This window comes from Giraffa tippelskirchi, chromosome 11 (assembly GCF_054371585.1).
Source record: "Giraffa tippelskirchi isolate mGirTip1 chromosome 11, T2T-mGirTip1v1.2.pri, whole genome shotgun sequence".
NCBI lineage: Eukaryota > Metazoa > Chordata > Mammalia > Artiodactyla > Giraffidae > Giraffa > Giraffa tippelskirchi.
Genome location: NC_137285.1, coordinates 95,602,415 through 95,620,237, shown reverse-complemented (window position 1 = coordinate 95,620,237; position 17,823 = coordinate 95,602,415). Strand labels below are relative to the sequence as shown.

General features: G+C 36.6%; 1 protein-coding gene across 3 annotated transcripts in view; it reads left to right on the top strand.

The window, feature by feature from the left end:
- The window catches only part of RDX (radixin), a 129,596-nt gene that overhangs the window by 59,865 nt on the left and 51,908 nt on the right, over positions 1-17,823 (top strand). For all 3 annotated transcript variants that reach the window (XR_014069230.1, XM_081543510.1, XM_081543511.1), the window contains 4 exons: positions 5,390-5,550; positions 7,655-7,747; positions 13,769-14,011; positions 14,958-15,118. Coding sequence is in view for 2 of the 3 variants with exons in the window: in XM_081543510.1 (XP_081399636.1) it covers positions 5,390-5,550; positions 7,655-7,747; positions 13,769-14,011; positions 14,958-15,118 (658 nt within the window). In the remaining variant the exon portion in view is untranslated. The remainder of the gene's footprint in view (positions 1-5,389; positions 5,551-7,654; positions 7,748-13,768; positions 14,012-14,957; positions 15,119-17,823) is intronic.

The following is a 17,823-nucleotide window of genomic DNA, read 5'->3' as shown; positions in this document are numbered from 1 at the left end:
TACCTTTTTACCTTTAGGCTGGAGTTTCTAGAAGGTAGTAAAGGAAAGATGATGTTCGTAGACATAAGGAAAAGATTGGTAAATTGAACTTTTATGGTTATAAATGGGACTCTGGCCCTTGGTGTCTTTGCAGAGGGTTTTTTGGACTTCTGAAAATCCATTTCTACATTATTGCCAGTGTTCGTCTGGGCTTTTGATTCTTTCCTCATGCTTTGCTTTTTTTCCATTTCTCCTAGATGAGCAGTATCAGTTATAGTTGTTTTAATGACCTTGCTTATTAACTCCAATGTCTGGCTAATTTATGGGCCTGTTCTGTAGTCTGTTTTCCCTTTTTGGGGTGGAGGAGGAAATTTTAAAGGGCCTCATTTGGTCCTATCTGGTATGCCTGATAATTTTGATTAGATTCACGACACTGTATGTGAAAAAGTTATAGAGACTTTAGATGGTGTTATTTTCCTTCAGGGCTGTTGAGGGGGGATGTCACTCAGTGTGTCTGACTCTTTGCAACCCCATGGATCATAGCCCATCACGCTCCTCCATGGGATTCTCCGGGCAAGAATACTGAAGTGGGTTGCCATTCCCTTTGCCAGGGGATCTTCTCGACCCAGGGATTGAACCTGGGTCTCCTGCACTGCTGGCAGATTCTTTACCATCTGAGCCACCAGGAAAGGCCTACACTTTCTTTTAGAGAGGATTTACTTTTCTTTTGACAGGCAGATTATGTGCAGATCACCTTGATGGAGTTGTGCTGGGTTTCAGGCTTTGTTAAGGTTGGTCTCTCTGGTTTTCCCTTCCTGCTGGTCTGTAGCCATTTGGGGGCGTCATCTGAAAGACTTGAGTATTTACTGGCACAGTTCTATTATCTTAAAGGGCCTTGAATCCAGCCTTTGATTCCCAGACTGCAAGAGGGTGTTAATCTCTCGGATCAGCTCTTGGCTCTCTTACAGCTACTTTTTCTTGTTTCTGTAGTATTTGAGGAGTACATTTTAGGAGTTGGCAAATATCCTGAGGGGAAATAACACAGAGATTTTGAGACTTTTCTATTTATTTCTTTTCAGGATCTTGTCCTTTCAAGTCTTGGATGCTTGGGCAGCTCCAGAGTCTAGATCTCTGTTTTCTTAGCTGGATAGAATATTGCAGGCTCTGCCTTTATTCCACTGTGCTAGGACTATTATATACCATTTTTTGTGTATAAAATAAGCAAGTACATGATATACACACGAAGATATTCTTTTCTCTCCACTTCTTTCTTAAACAAAAAGGTACACATGTATCCTTTTGCACCTTGCTGTTTTCAATTAACGTAATCTTGAAAGTCCATACGTATTCAAAGATATCTTCCTTATTTTTTTACAATAACACAATACTCATTGCTTAGATGTAGTACAGATATTTTAAAATTGCTTTTTCAGCAGTAATTTATGATCATATTCTTTTTCTGTGATTTCTAAGAATTTTAGTAATAGGACTTTTATTTGCTTTTGTTTTATAATATCAATAGTATTAGTTCTTTCTCCAGTGTAAAAATAAACTATTGCTGTAGACTGGAAAGAGGAAGAAAAAAAATCTATAATCCTTCTGAGATTTTTTTTTTATTAATATATTTTTTACCTATAACTGTTCAATGTTATAGTTTCCAATCTTTGCCCTTGGGGGTAACATTAGAGATCATTTGGCTTGTAAAGTGTTAGACTTGTCAAAATCAAGTGGTACTTGTATTCAAACCTGATTGAGAAGGAGAAACTTCCACAAATTTTATTAGCTTGAACTTAGAATAACTTTGCTGGTCTACTCCTAATTTAACTTCCATAACCATCTACATCAGTATGCTGTGTACTATTAGTGAGAGAAACAATTTATTCTGGAAACTTTTCCCCTTCATCCTGAAAGAGCTGAGAGTCTAAAAGAAGCCAGATTCCTTGGCTTCCCACTTGCCAGATCCTCAGAAATTGTAGGTTCTAGATTTTTATGACCCAGACGGGTAAAAACATTGATGTTATCCACCTTCCTTATCTAATCCTTCTCCTCAAGCACTTATAACTTGATCCAAGGTCTGGAGGGATGTTTGTTTCATAGAAATACTCTCTTCTTTTTTTTGGCAGTGTCACGTGGCTGGCGGGATCTTAGTTCCCTCCACCAGGGCTTGAACCTAGGGCCAAGGCAGTGAAAGCACTGAGTCCTAGACATTGGACTGCCAAGGAACTCCTAAAATATTCTAATTATTGGGTTCATAAACTCCTTCTGTAAAGGGTTGGATACTAAATATTTCAGGCTTTGCAGGCCACATGATGTGTTACAGCTTTCAGCTCTGGCACTGCAGCATGAAAGCAGTCATATACAATACCTAGATGAATGAGGGTGTGAGTTCCAGTAAAACTTTATTTACAAAAATAAGATATTGGACTGGGTTTGGTCGGTGAGTCATAGTTTACAAATTACACTTCACTGGAAGGCAAAGCAGGAGGATCTTTGTGAGATGTATGGCATTTCAAAATCTTACTTTCTAGAAGAGGCTAGAGTAGATTTGAAGTTTTCAGTTTATTTCTCAACGTTTAAAAACTTAGACTTCTGTGTGATTCTTAATATTCCACAAAGCAATCATTGCTTTGTCTCCTGTTCCTCAAATCAATACTTACTACAAAAAAAAAAACTGAAAGAAAATAATACTGGGAAATATTTATTTTGAAATTTAACTTTGTAACCCAGACTTATTTTTCTTTATTGTATCATAGTACAGAAAGAATTTTTATTATGAGAGAAAGCTTTGTTTTTATTTGTAAACTTTTCTTATTTGTTTGCTTTTTTAGAAGAAGGATAAAGCCATGAACTTTGTGAGCTTTATTTTATATTTCAGTCAACCAGAGAGAATATTATAAGAAGAGTTGGATGGGTTAGCTAGCTCTGATGTTAAGTGTTAGAAGACAAATTCTAAAATGAATTAATTCTAGAATTTAGCTTCAGTAACATCCTCGTTACGTACATTTCATCTTTATAACAAAATAGCCACATAGAGTTTTGCACTTTATCTAGAGTTTAAAGTCATTTTTCTTCCGAATCTTCTCAAACCCTCCCAGGTCTTAACTGTAGTTACTTAAATTAGTTCTGACCAAAACCAGCAACCTTAAGAACAGTAAGGTGATTTGTATGTGACAGTTAGATTTCAAACCTTTTGACATACAGATTTTTAGGTTTTCCTTTTTTCTAAAGCATACAGAATGGGAGAGTCATCCTTTGTAGGACATTGCACCCGCCTTCATAGACTACATTCTCTTTGTCTTCTGTCACAGATGTCCTTGCTACTTAACACAGATTGTCAGAATAATATTTAAAATTAGTACTTTCAAATTGATTTAAACTCTTTTGGTTTTATGCTGGTAATATTTTCCTTTCTCACTCAGCTCATTAGAATAAGAGAATTAACTTTATGATCTGTATACTTAAGGATTAAAATTCATCTCATTCATCACCAAATACTATTTTCTTATCTTCTTGCTTGAGGAATGGATGTGTACTAATAATTCAGAATTTTCAGTAATTCATATAATCCACATCAAAATTTCTATTTGAGTCAGTAAGTATTGTTTTCAGTCTTAATGTCTTGGGTTTACTTATCTAATACTTAGTTTAGATAAGTAAAAATTTCCACAAGTTTTAAAGTGTGCTATTTTATAGATTTTTGAAATAGATGGCAGTTTGTTTGGTCAAAACTTTGGAGAGGGAACTCCCTTGTTGGTCCAGTGGTAAAGAATCTGCCCTCCACTGTAGGCGACATGGGTTTGATCCCTCGTCGAAGAGTTGATGCTTTTGAACTGTGGTGTTGGAGAAGACTCTTGAGAGTCCCTTGGACTGCAAGAAGATCCAACCAGTCCATCCTAAAGGAGATTAGTCCTGGGTGTTCATTGGAAGGACTGATGTTGAAGGTGAAACTCCAATAGTTTGGCCACCTCATGCGAAGAGTTGACTCATTGGAAAAGACCCTGATGCTGGGAAGGATTGGGGGCAGGAGGAGGAGGGGACAACAGAGGATGAGATGGTTGGATGGCATCACTGACTCGATGGTCATGGATTTGGGTAAACTTCAGGAGTTGGTGATGGACAGAGAGGCCTGGTGTGCTGCAATTCATGGGGTCGCAAAGAGTCGGACACGACTGAGCGACTGAACTGAACTGAACAGGGAACTAAGATCCCACATGCCACGAGGTAGCTAAACCTGGACACCCCAACTAGAGAGCCTGAGCACTGCAACTCCTGAAGCGCAAGCCCTGTAGGGCTTCTGTGCTGCGACTCGAGGAAGCCCGCACACCACAGTGATCGCCCAGCATGAACAATATAAAACTGTAAAAAGAGCAGTATATCTCTTTTCAAAACACTTGGGAGAGAGTATTTGTTTTTTTGAATTTCATTGAAGTGTAATTGATTTACAACGTTGTATTAGTTTTAGGTGTACCACAAAGTGAATCAGTTATACATATATCCCTCTTTTTTTTTTTTTAAGATTCTTTTAACATATAGTCCATTATACAATATTGAATCGAGTACCCTGTGCTATACAGCAAGTTCTTATTATCTGTTTTACATATAATGGTGTGTATATGTCTGTCCTAATACCTCCCCCCACCCCCATCCCCTGGTAACCATAAGTTTGTTTTCTACATCTGTGACTTGACTTCTGTTTTGTAAATATTTTCATTTGTACCCTTTTGTTTAGATTCCATATATAAGCAATATCATGTGATATTTGTTTTTCTCTGACTTACTTCACTCAGTCTGACAATCTCTGGTCCATCCATATTGCTGCAAATGGCATTATTTTGTTCTTTTTATGGCTGAGTATATTTCATTGTATATATGTACCACATCTTCTCTATCTGTTCCTTTGTCTGTGGACATTTAGGTTGCTTCCATGTCTTGGCTGTTGTAAATAGTGCTGCAGTGAACATTAGGGTGCATATATATTTTTAAATTACGGTTTTCTCTGGGTATATGCCCAGGAGTGGGATTTCTGGGTCATATGATAGTTCTATTTTTAGTTTTTTGAGGAACTTCCATACTGTTCTCCATAGTAGCTGTACTAGTTTTTACATTCCCACCAACAGTATAGGAGGGTTCTCTTGGAGAGAATATTTTTAAAAAATAAAATAAAGGATATGTTTGTAGAGTTAGGATATAACGAGTTATAAAGAATTTTCATTTCTTTGCATTTTTGGAGTGTAAATAGAGTTTTAAAATGTATTAGGCCTTTTTCAAGTTAAAAACGAGGTGTATGTTCATTTAAAGGTGTGCTAATTTTTAAAAACTGTACAGATTGTATTCCTTGCTACTGTTTCAGCTTTTCATAATGAGAAAATTAGAATTAATCATTGTTTTGGGGGATACATGTATTTGACAGAACTGGAAGAACAGACTCGAAAAGCTCTAGAATTGGACCAGGAACGAAAACGAGCAAAAGAAGAAGCAGAAAGGCTTGAAAAGGAGCGTCGAGCTGCTGAAGAGGCCAAGTCTGCTCTAGCGAAACAGGCTGCCGACCAGATGAAGAATCAGGAGCAGCTGGTAAGGGAACCTGGGTTCTATTAGGGAAAAAGAAAAATTTAGACAAAAGCATGGATAAAATCAGTCCCACAGTTTCAGACTAGATATTCTCTGAACACAAAAGCATCCTTCCATGCTCGGTAGCTCAGTCATGTCCAGCTCTTTGCGACCCTTTGGACTAGAACCTGCCAGGCTCCTCTGTCCATGGGATTCTCCAGGCAAGAATACTGGAGTGGGTTGCCATTTCCTCCTCCAAGGGATCTTCCCGACTCAAGGATGAACTGGCACATCTCCCGTGTCTCCTGCATGGCAGGTGGACTCCTTCACCACTGAGCCACCTCGGAAGCCCTCTGAACACAAAGTGAAAGTGAAGTCGCTCAGTCGTGTCCAACTCTTTGCAACCCCGTGGACTGTAGCCCACCAGCATCCTCCGTCCATGGGATTTTCCAGGCAAGAGTACTGGAGGGGGTTGCCATTTCTTCCTCCAGGGGATCTTCCCTACCCAGGGATCGAACCCAGGTCTCCCGCATTGTAGGCAGATGCTTTACCGTCTGAGCCACCAGGGAACCAACACAAAGGTGTTGGTTAAATGTGTTTTCAGCTCTCCTTACTATGGTATGTGTGCACTTTACTACAAAGACATATCTTTGTGAAAGTGAAAGTCATTCAGTCGTGTCCGACTTTTTTGACCTCATGGACTCTCCAGTCCATGGAATTCTCCAGGCCAGAATACTGGAGTGGGTAGCCGTTCCTTTTTCCAGGGAATCTTCCCAGCCCCGGGATTGAACCCAGGTCTCCTTCATTGCAGGTAGATTGTTTACCAGCTGAGCCACCAGGGAAGCTGAAATGTGAACTTCTAAAATACATTCAAACATCTTTTTATTTGAATGTATTTTAAAGCATTAAGTAGAATAACAGAAACATGAAAACCATGAAATAAATGGACCATTTTCTGTATTCAGACAGAGGAATACCTGTCATCATAAAGGTAGTACCAGTGTAAAAATAGACAATTTGGAGGTTGCAGTATTTATTTACTGAAATAAATAAATGATCACTATTGTGCAGCCACTGCCAGAAGTGTGTTGTACCCAAAATCAACAGTAAAAATTTTGTTTGCCAATGAGGACTAATAAAATAAGAAAATAAGCTCAGATAATGGAAACTGAAAAAAAAAAAAATTCTGTAAAATTAGGTATACTATACTTTCTTTAAAGCAAACCAGAGATACAGGTAACTTAATGACAAAGTTTGGAAATGAGCCTAAAATTTTTATTTCTTCTTTTAAAAAGTAACCTAGAAATAAAACCATAAAAGATACATAGAGCCTGGAGCTAACAAAGAATTCTGATCTGCTTAGATTTTGTATAAGCTACTGGCGTGTTTTGCTTTAGATAAATTGCCATTATGTATATTCTAATTTTATAAGATAATCATAGGGTAACTATAAGATGGGTCATGATTAGATTTTTTTGTGTGTATTTACTGGACCTGCAAATGATGAGTATGCATGACACCTAGAAGAATTGGGATTTAAATACTGGTTTAGGCGTTTCCTTGCTCTGTGTCTGGGTCTTTCTGAACCTCAGATCCCTCCCTTTGAAAAATGGAGTAAAACCACCTAATAGGGAGTCAAATGAGATTATTTGACAAAGTGCTGTAAAAAGCATTATGTAAATAGTTTTTTTTTCCTTCTGTAAGCTTTAGCAAATATTTTATTCATGAAAGTTAAAAAGTAGCTCCTAGGTTTTTGCTATGAAAACAGGAGTAGCTTTGTGTACATAGAATAATAAAAAAATCTCACTTTGTCTCCTTATGAGCTTATAATACAAATAAGATATTTATGATCTTAAAGAAGTAGTTCCTTTTTTTTTTAAAACAGAAGGCTGTATGAGAAACATATAAAAAGAGTCCATGTGGGAATTCCCTGGCATCCAGTGGTTAGGACTTTGCACTCCCACTGCAGGGGCCGTGGGTTCTGTCCTTGGTGGGGGAACTAAAATCTTAAAAGCCACACGACGTGACCAAGAAAGAAAAACCAGTTCATGTACATTAAAGCTTTTTTGACTCAAATTATTGAAACTCTTGTGTTTTTTAGTATTGGTAATTGTTTCATTTATTTTAGGCAGCAGAACTTGCTGAATTCACTGCCAAGATTGCACTTCTAGAGGAAGCCAAGAAGAAAAAGGAAGAGGAAGCTACTGAGTGGCAACACAAAGTAATCATTTGTTCATCACCGTCCTTTACTGAACACCTATTTTGTACCCAGCAGTATGCTGAATTTATAGAGATTAAGATACAGTCATGATTTAGAGGGGAAGAGATACCACTGTATGTACATATTGTAGTTTAATATTAATCTAGTGATAAAAGCTAATAAGTACTTTGGGAACACAGAAATGTTAGTTTCTGTAGGAATGAGGCAGGTGTTGGGGACACCCACCCTTAAAAGTTTAAGCTGGCTCTTGAATGACATTCAGTTTGGGGGTAGAAAAGATGGGAACTGAAGAGGTAGTCATCCCAGGTTGTAGGAACTGAATGAGCATAGGAAGAATCTGATTTCAGGAACTTGGAGAGTTGAGGCTAGAAAATTAGAGAGGTAATTAAGCTGTGAAAGGCTTTAAGTAAACGCCCTGCTCAAGGATGTTGAGACTTTGGGCTCTGAAGATTTCAAAACATGAAATGAAGCATTTGTAACATGATGAAGCATGGCTTTATTAAAACAGCTTAGCAATCAGAATGGTGGATGGATTAGGATAGTGGGCAAGATTCCTTACCAAGCTAATGACTCACTAAAGATGTGGCATTGAGAAAAGAGAGGGACAGGAATTGTTGAAGGACATTTTTTGATAGACTCAAAGGGGTGTGGCAACCAAATGGTTGGCTATAAAGTTGAGTTAGAAGAATGTAATCAAAATGATACTTAGATTTCTGAGTTCCTAAGTACGTGAAACCACTGTTGTCTGAAATGGCAAAAAAGTGAAAAATTAGGCTTTACTTAGAAGGGTGGGGAATATAAGATAGGAGAATTTAATTCAGACTTTAAACTTTTAAATGAAACTATAATATTTTTTACTCTCAAAGGTATATAGTTCTGTAACTTTTCTACAACATGTACTTATTAGCTAAAATGGTTTTCTTTCACTCTTAAATTTTCTTTGTAGCACTTTGGATTTCATAGGGGAATTTTTTATATTGAGAGTTATGTATATATGTACATGTTGTTGTTTAGTCACTAAGTCATGTCTGACTTTTCTGTGACCCCATGGACGGTAGCCCTCCAGGCTCCTCTGTCCATGGGATTTCCTAGGCAAGAATACTGGAGTGGGTTGCTGTTTCCTTCTTTAGGGGATCTTCCAGACTCAGGGATTGAACTCACATCTCCTACATTGGCAGGCAACATGGGAAGCCCATATATGTACATAGAACTCCACAAAAGTGAAAGCACTGTTAACTTATTTGTTAACACTTCCTTTATTAGAATTGTATAGATCCCTCTTAGGAATGATTCATGAACTTCAGGGACACATAAACTTATAAAAATAATGTATCACAGAAACACATCCTGTGAATTATAGAAATTAGAAAATGCACATAAAAGAAAAATCACATTCCCACAAACTAGGATCAGGATTTTAACATCGCAGTGCATATCCTTCCAGGACCTTTTCCTATGTGCATATGTGTATTATTGTTGTTCAGTCACTGAGTTGTGCCCTGATGCTTTGTGACCCCATGGACTGCAGCGTGCCAGGCTCCTCTCTCTTCTCCTATCTCCAGGAATTTGCTTCAGTTCATGTCCATTGAGTTGGTGATGCTATCTAACCATCGCATCCTGTGCTGCCCCCTTCTCCTCCTGCCCTCGGTCTTCCCCAGCATCATGGTCTTTCCAGTGAATTAGCTATTCCCATCAGGTGCCCAGAGTACTGGAGCTTCAGCTGTAGCATCAGTCCTTGCAGTGAATATTCAGGTTTGATCTCCTTGCTGAACTTTCAAGAGTCTTTTCCAGCACCACAATTCGAAAGCATCAGTTGTAAAGCTCTCAACCTTTTTTATGGTTCAACTCTCACATCCGTACATGACTACTGGAAAAAACCATAACTGACTACCCAGACCTTTGTTGGCAAAGTGATATCTCTGTTTTTTAATACGCTGTCTAGGTTTCTCATAGCTCTCCTTCCAAGAAGCCTAAGTGTCTTAATTTCATGGCTGCAGTCACCATCCCCAGGGATTTTGGAGCCCAAGAAAATAAAATCTGTCTCTGCGTCTACTTTTTCACCTTCTGTTTGCCATGAAGTGATGGAACTGGATGCCATGATCTTAGTTTTTTGAATGTTGAGTTTTAAGCCAGCTTTTTCACTCTCCTCTTTCACCCTCATTATGAGGCTTTTTAGTTTCCTCGTTGCTTTCTGCTGTTAGACTGGTATCATCTGCATATCTGAGGTTGTTGATATTTCTCTGGCAGTCTTGATTCCAGCTTGTGATTCATGCAGCCTGGCATTTCACATGATATGCGCTGCATACAAGTTAAAATAAGCAGGGTGACAGTATATGGCCTTGTTGTACTCCTTTCCCAATTTTGAACCAGTCCATTGTTCCATGTCTGGTTCTAACTGTTGCTTCTTGTCCTGTGTACAGGTTTCTCAGGAGACAGGTAAGGTGGTCTGATGTTCCCATCTCTAAGAATTTTTCACAGTTTATGATCCACACAATCAAAGGCTTTGGCGTAGTCATTGAAACAGAAGTAGATGTTTTTCTGGACTTCTCTTGCTTTTTCAATGATCCAATTAATGTTGGCAATTTGATCTCTAGTTCCTCTGCCTTTTTGAAACCCAGCTTGTACATCTGGAAGTTCTTGGTTCATGTACTGCTGAAGCCTAGCTTGAAGGATTTTGAGCATAACTTTGCTAGCATGTTTAATGAGTGCAATTGTGTGGTAGTTTGTACATCTTTGGCATTGCCCTTCTTTGGGACTGTAATGGAAACTGACCTTTTCCAGTCCTGTGGCCACTGCGGAGTTTTCCAGATTTGCTGACATATTGAGTGTGTGTATGTGTATACATATACATTGGTATCACTGAAGAACTGATGCTTTTGAACTCTGATGCTTTTGCACTGTCATGCTGAGGAAGACTCTTTGAGAGTCCCTTGGACAGCTGGGAGATCAAGCCAGTCAGTCTTAGAGGAAATCAATCATGAATATTCATTGGAAGGAGGACTAATGCTGAAGCTGAAGCTCCAGTACTTTGGCCACCTGATGCAAAGAGCCAACTCATTGAAAAATACCCATAATGCATAGAAAGATTGGAGGCAGGAGAAAAGGGTGACAGAGGATGAGATGGTTGGATGGGATCACTTATGCAATGGACAGGAACTTGGGCAAACTCCAGGAGATAGTGAGAGACAGGGAAACCTGGTGTGCTGCAGCCCATGGAGTCGCAAAGAGTTGGACACGACTTGGTGACTGAACAACAACAATACATTTGTATGTCCAAAGTGAGCTCATACTGTACATACCGTTCCATTTTAGTCAGTTTTCATCTCATCTTAGACTGTATTCAGAAGTTTTTCATTTAGATATAATTGACATATAATGTATTTTCAGGTGTATAATATGGTTCGGTATTTGTATCTGTTGTGAAATGATCATCCTGGTAAGTCTTGTTAACATCCATCATCATATAGCTACAGAAATTTTCATCTTGTAATGTAAACTTTTAAGATTTGCTCTCTTAGCAAATTTGAAATATAGAGTATATTATTAACTATAGTCCATATTAGTCCATATAATGCTGTACATTATATCCGCATGACTCATTTATTTTATACATGGGAATTTGTACTTTTTAATTCCCTTCTCCCATTCCTCTTCCACTTTTGCTTCTGGTAACAATTGGTCTGTCCTCTGTATCCATAAGCTCAATATTTTTGTTTGTTTGTTTTTTGATTTTTTTAGATTCCACATATAAGTGAGATCATGTGGTAATTTGATGTTCTCTGTCTGACTTATATTACTTGGCATAATACCCTCAAGGTCCATCTGTGTTGTTGCAAATGGCAATATTTTCTTTTTTTATAGCTGAATAATATTCCATTGTATATGTTTACTGGATAGAAATCCAGTATCTTAAGAATTTTGGAAATCCAAAATCGTAATATTTGAACATATTGTATTTATATTTATATTTGCATTGTATGGGGACTTTCCTGGTGGCTCAGCATTAAAGAATCTGCCTGCAATGCAGGAGACTCGTGTTCAATCCTTGGGTCAGGAAGATCCCTTGGAGAAGGAAATGGCAACCCACTCCAGTAGTTCTTGCATGGACACTTCTACAGACAGAGGAGTCTGGCAAGCTACAGTCCATGGGGTTGCAAAGAGTCGGACACGAATTAGTGATGAAAGAACAACAATACAATATACGTATACTGCCTTTTCTTTATCTGTTCATCTACTGATGGACACTTAGGTTTCTTCCATATCTTGGCTGTTGTGTAAACAATGCTGCAGTGAACATATTGGGGGGAAGTATATACCTTTTTGAGTTAGTGTTTTGTCCCTCTGGATAAATACTCAGGAATTGCTGGATTATATATAGTAGGTCTGTTTTTAAATTTTTTAAGGGATCTTCATACTGTTTTCCACAGTGGCTACACCAGTTTACATTCCCAGTGAAGGTGAACAGTGATCTCTTTTTTCCACATCCTTACTAACACTTGTTATTTCTTGTCTTTTTGATAATAGCCATTCTTACGGGTATGATGTGTTATCTCATTGTGGTTTTGAATTGCATTTCCCTGATGATTAATGATGTTGAATATCTTTCCGTGTACCTATTGGCCATCTCTGTCTTCTTTAGAAAAAATGTCTATTCATATCATTTGCTCATTTAAAAAAAAATACTGTTAGGGTTGTTTTTTTTTTTTCCTGTTGAGCTGTATGAATTCTTCACATATTTTGGGTATTACCACCTTATCAGATCTATAATTCACATATATTTTCTCCCATTTTGTATCTTGCCTCTTCATATTCTTGATATATATATATGTATATGTATTTTTTGCTTTGCAAAGCCTTTTGGTTTAAAGTCATCCCACTTGTTTGTTTTTGTTTGTATTGCTTTTGGTGTCAAATCCAAAAATTTACTACTAAGACCTATATTAAGGCACTTACTGTCTGTATTTTCTTGAAAAGTTTTATGGTCTCAGGTCCTGTGTTCAAATCTTTGATCCATGTTGAGTTGATAGTTCTCTGTGGTGTGCACAGTAGGCATCCAGTTTCATCCTTTTGCATGTGGCTGTCCAGTTTCCCTTCCCCAATCTATATTCTTGGCTGCATTGTTGTAAGTTAATTAACCGTATATGCGTGGGTATATTTCTGGGCACACTGAATTCAGAATTGACCCAAAAAGTCTATTACAGCTAATTTGCCAAGCCAGTGTCCAAAGGACTTTGCATTGCATCTGTTTGCTCTGTCTCTTTTAGTAGGACAGTTCTTCTTTTTATGATACTGGTTTATTAAAAGGATCTGCAGATTGTCCTTCCTTCTGTATTTTTCTAGTTTCCTTATGGTGTCATTCAGCTTGTCTTTTTTCCTTCACTGTTCTTGTAAGCTGAAAGATAAATCTAAAAGCTTGAAGGATTCAAGTTAAAAGTTTCTGGCTATGACGCCTCATAAGTGAAACTTTCATGTAATTTATCATCCAAACTGGAACACTTTTGCGAGTGAAAGGGAGTGTTGTTAATAATTATACCAGGACTTTTCCAGGCAACCCAGCACGACTTTTCCAGGCAACCCAGCACGATATAATCACTCAGATAATTGGTGGTGTTCGATATTTCCTGTTGTGTATTATATCAGAAGACACTTAATATCTGATTAGCCCACCATTAGTTATTTTAATTGATTATGGGATTAGAGTAATAACAGTCTTATTCTTCCCATGTCTGATTATGTTTTATCATTGCTAAAATGTAATCACATGTGGATTTCTTTGTCATTATACCTATATCTGTTTTCTCATCAACCATTTGTACAACAGTTTTAGCAGCAATTGATAATCCTTGCTAGACTTAATAGTTTTATTAGGGTTTGCACAGTGGTGTCTTTAATTCTGAAAATAAGCTTCTCTCACTGGGGCTTGTTTTTATTATCTTGACATATAGAAAGAAAGGATGACTTGATTCTTTTAATTATTGGTTTTCAAAGTAAGTTGCTGATAAGCTTATTTTTTATGTTTAGGCTTTTGCAGCCCAGGAAGACTTGGAAAAGACCAAAGAAGAGTTAAAGACGGTGATGTCTGCCCCGCCTCCGCCTCCACCACCACCAGTCATTCCTCCGACAGAGAATGAACACGATGAGCACGACGAGAATAATGCTGAGGCGAGCGCTGACTTATCAAGTGACGGGGTGATGAACCACAGAAGTGAGGAGGAGCGCGTGACAGAGACACAGAAAAATGAACGCGTGAAAAAGCAACTTCAGGTGGTTAACTTTGCACTTTGTATGCACATTGAAATATAGTTTGCATTTCCCCCATTTGTTAAGACAAACTTACTAAAAAGGAATACTTGGTTTTTGGAAGCCTTTATCTCCAGCTGGCCTTGTGATTGGTTTGTAAGTGCTTGGCCTACAGGCATATTATTTTTTCCGTTGTATGTCCTTGTTGCCAGATGTTTGTTAGCCTTTTGTAGAGACCTTAATTAGTAAGTTATTATTTAATTATAGCTTTTAATTATAGTTAATTATAGTTAAAAAGAACATAATGTTAATACTGTATTTAAGAAACATTTTGTTTTTAAACAATATACATATAAAGCAATGATAATTTAATAGACTACCTGTAAGACATTACAGAATCTAAATTTTTTGTTTGGATTTTGTAATGGCAAAAGATCAGCTTATTAAATGTACATAATTAGGTCAAAATAGTAAATTTTAGTATTATTATACCCATTGGAGAACTTACTAAAATAAGTTCTCTAATTTTTAAATTGTGACATCTTTAAATATTAATAAGGAAAATGAGATGATAGTGGTAATAATATCCTTTTGGAGAAAGTTTCTCTCATGGTATAGATTTTAGATCTTATGGTAACACAAACCATAATGGCTACATTGAACCTTTTTAAGTCATTTCAAGTATTAGATGAGAAGGTTAAGGAAATTTAGAGTAATACAGAAATTATCATAGTTGCAGAGTATAGAAATGAAAGGCCATGGGTATTCCTTTCTAACCACTATCCCCCACCATTACTAAAAGTACAGCAAACTTAAAAATTTAAAGAAAAAGATTTCACAGAGGAAATTTTAATATAGTACAAATTCAAAGATGTGTTATATATGTATGTTTGTCTTTAAACCTTTTCCGTAGTTTTTTTTTTTTAATCTAAGAAAATAATAATAGTAATACTCTTTATTTTTTAAACAGGCATTAAGTTCAGAATTAGCCCAAGCCAGAGATGAAACCAAGAAAACACAAAATGATGTTCTTCATGCTGAGAATGTTAAAGCAGGCCGTGATAAGTACAAGACTCTGCGACAGATTCGGCAAGGCAATACAAAGCAACGTATTGATGAGTTTGAAGCAATGTGAGAGCTGTTATTTTGCATACATGTTCTTCATAAGCTGAACCACCAACAGAGAAAAGCAGGCCTTTGCGGATGTGATGGGATGCATCCCACCTTGCCAAAGCACTTACACCAGTTTGACTGTGGTGGCTAAAAGACATTTAAGGGGAGCTTTTCAACATTAAGGCAGTGTGATACCATGCTTGATTTTCTTTTCTTTTTTTTTTTTTTTTGGGCCAGGGAATGAAGAACAGTGCTCCATCACCTCCTTTTTCACATTTTTCATTTTCCGTTTTTTTTTTTTTTCTTTTGAAGATTAACACTAATTATCATGTCTGACAAATGCGTGTGTATGGTTTAACCACTTTGTACATTTTACAGGATGATGGTGACTTAATGAGTGTTTAGGTAGAGCACTCTTTCCTTCTCCTTCCGTATTTTAGCTACATGTAGTTCCACATTCTCTCTCATTCACGTTTTCTCAGTGTGTACTTTTCATACCTTAATATGCCCTCTAACCATAGCACTGCATGTTTTAATCATTGGCAGTGATTAAAATAAGCATAGGTGAAAAGTCTTCGATTATTGTGTAGAAGATGGCTATGAATCATGAAAAGGATTAGAAAGTTTAATAGTGTAGTGTACAACTTGTGGTTAATTTTTTAAATCTCAATTTAAAACATTATTGGATTTTTTTTTAATTACAGTCCTCTTTGACGGCTGGATTGATTGGTGTTTCATCTCCTGTCATCCTTTGGTTTTCTTTGCCCACTGATTCACAGAGGTGTAGACAGCAGGTAGTGGTTCCCTATGAAAGTTTATTGATGAAACACTACTGCAAATAACAGTTGTCTCTGAAAGATTTCATAGATTGATTTAGAAAAAAAGATTTAATAAAAAGAAATTATACATTTGTTGGTAATTGATTGTCATCATTAAAAAAAAACCCTGGACCTTTCTAGAAGGGCATCATATGAAAACATCAGTCCCAAGGAGGGGACAGTAATACTACCTCACTACTATACCTGCAGTGACTGGTCGTTCAAACACAGTGAAATGTGTAAGCTGTATGTTTTATAATACATAGAGATACTTTCCATCATAAAGGAATATTTTTGAGATTTCTTTTTCCTTCAGAATATCTTAGAGTGCTAAATTTTAACTGCCTTTTTGTTGAACTGAACTGTGGGACTCTGATTTGTATTAAAATTGTAAGCTGTCACTGGTATACTTTCTTGTGGAAGGGTGTTGTATGTCTGAGGAAGTGTGTATGTACGTGTGAATGTGTGAGAGAGAGGTTGCCCTTGTAGCATATGATGAATGTCTGTAGCTTCATTCTTGATGTAATTATTACATAATCATTTTAGCATATTTGGTTTCTAAATCATTGTGCTTATTTTTTTCAATCTCTCAAGATACTTAAATTTGGTTAGTTAATTGTATTTTAGAAATTATAATTAGATTATATTAATTTCATTAATGTTTTACAAAGAAATCTTTCCAGTTTAAAAGATGTTGAATATTCACATGTTCTAACATTTTCTTTACTGTAAAACATCTAGATTTGGAGATAAGGAAAGCCTTGTTTTCTCTGTGTGGTTCAGCTACTTTCCATCTGGTATTATGCGTTCAAATTTACATTTATCTATTCAAATTGCCATTTTGTTAGACATTTTTCATGCACAATAGGTTTAAGTTGTGTCTGAAAGTATCTCTTGTGCTTTTTTGATTTTGCTGACTTTAAAAGGATTAATCTGGGCAGACACTATGAAAAGGAAAGGTTGCGTTTAATATATTTTTGGATTTAGTAGGACGAAAGATAACTGGGTAACCTTGCAGTGACTGTTGTACAGTGGTTGTGCACATCCTTCAAAGCACTGGAAGAGGGTGTCTCTCCTTGGAGCACGTGAGAGGAATAGATGGTGAGCCCTGCTGTCCATGGTTTAAAGCATGTGTTCACTTCACAGCGTTAAACAATTGCCATAATAGGTGAAAATTTGGATTTCTATTAATTTGCTTCATTTTGAATTGTGTGCACTACCATTCCTACTTCAGTTTGATATCAGTGTTGAAAAATTACCGGTTATATTTGCTGTTTATAATCTATTTGTAGATTAGGATTAAAATGGATTTAATCCATTTTTAAAGCTGTGTGAATTTTTCTAAACAGGAACAACTATTTGCAATATGGGTTTTCATTAAACCAATTATAACTTTTATTATTAGCAGTTGAGAAGCACATGTTCATACAGCAATGTAAAAATATATATTAATGAGTATTTGGTAAATTCCAACAGGCTTTTCCCATTAGCATAATTTTGTGTTGTACAATTAAATTACATTACCTATAATTTTGGATAACATTCATTGATTAACAATAAAGTGACAAAAGCTCATGCCTTCACGGTTCACTGTTGTTATTTAACATGGATTTCTTACGTATATTTCCTGCAAATTATAATCTCTAATCTGTAAATTATTATATTTTTAAAATGAGTGAAAAGGAAAAAGTTTAAAATCCTCATACATTTACTCTTTCCCCAAAATTATATATCTCTTTTGGTATGGAAGTAATAGTGATTGTTAATTTTCTGGAGAAATTAAATTATTAAAGATCAGCCCTCTTCCTAATAGAATATCATATGAGATTTCCAGTCATTGCTCGTATTGTATAGTGAGTGTTTAGTTTTCCTGTGGAAGAAACAGTTTCATTGTCACTGATTAAT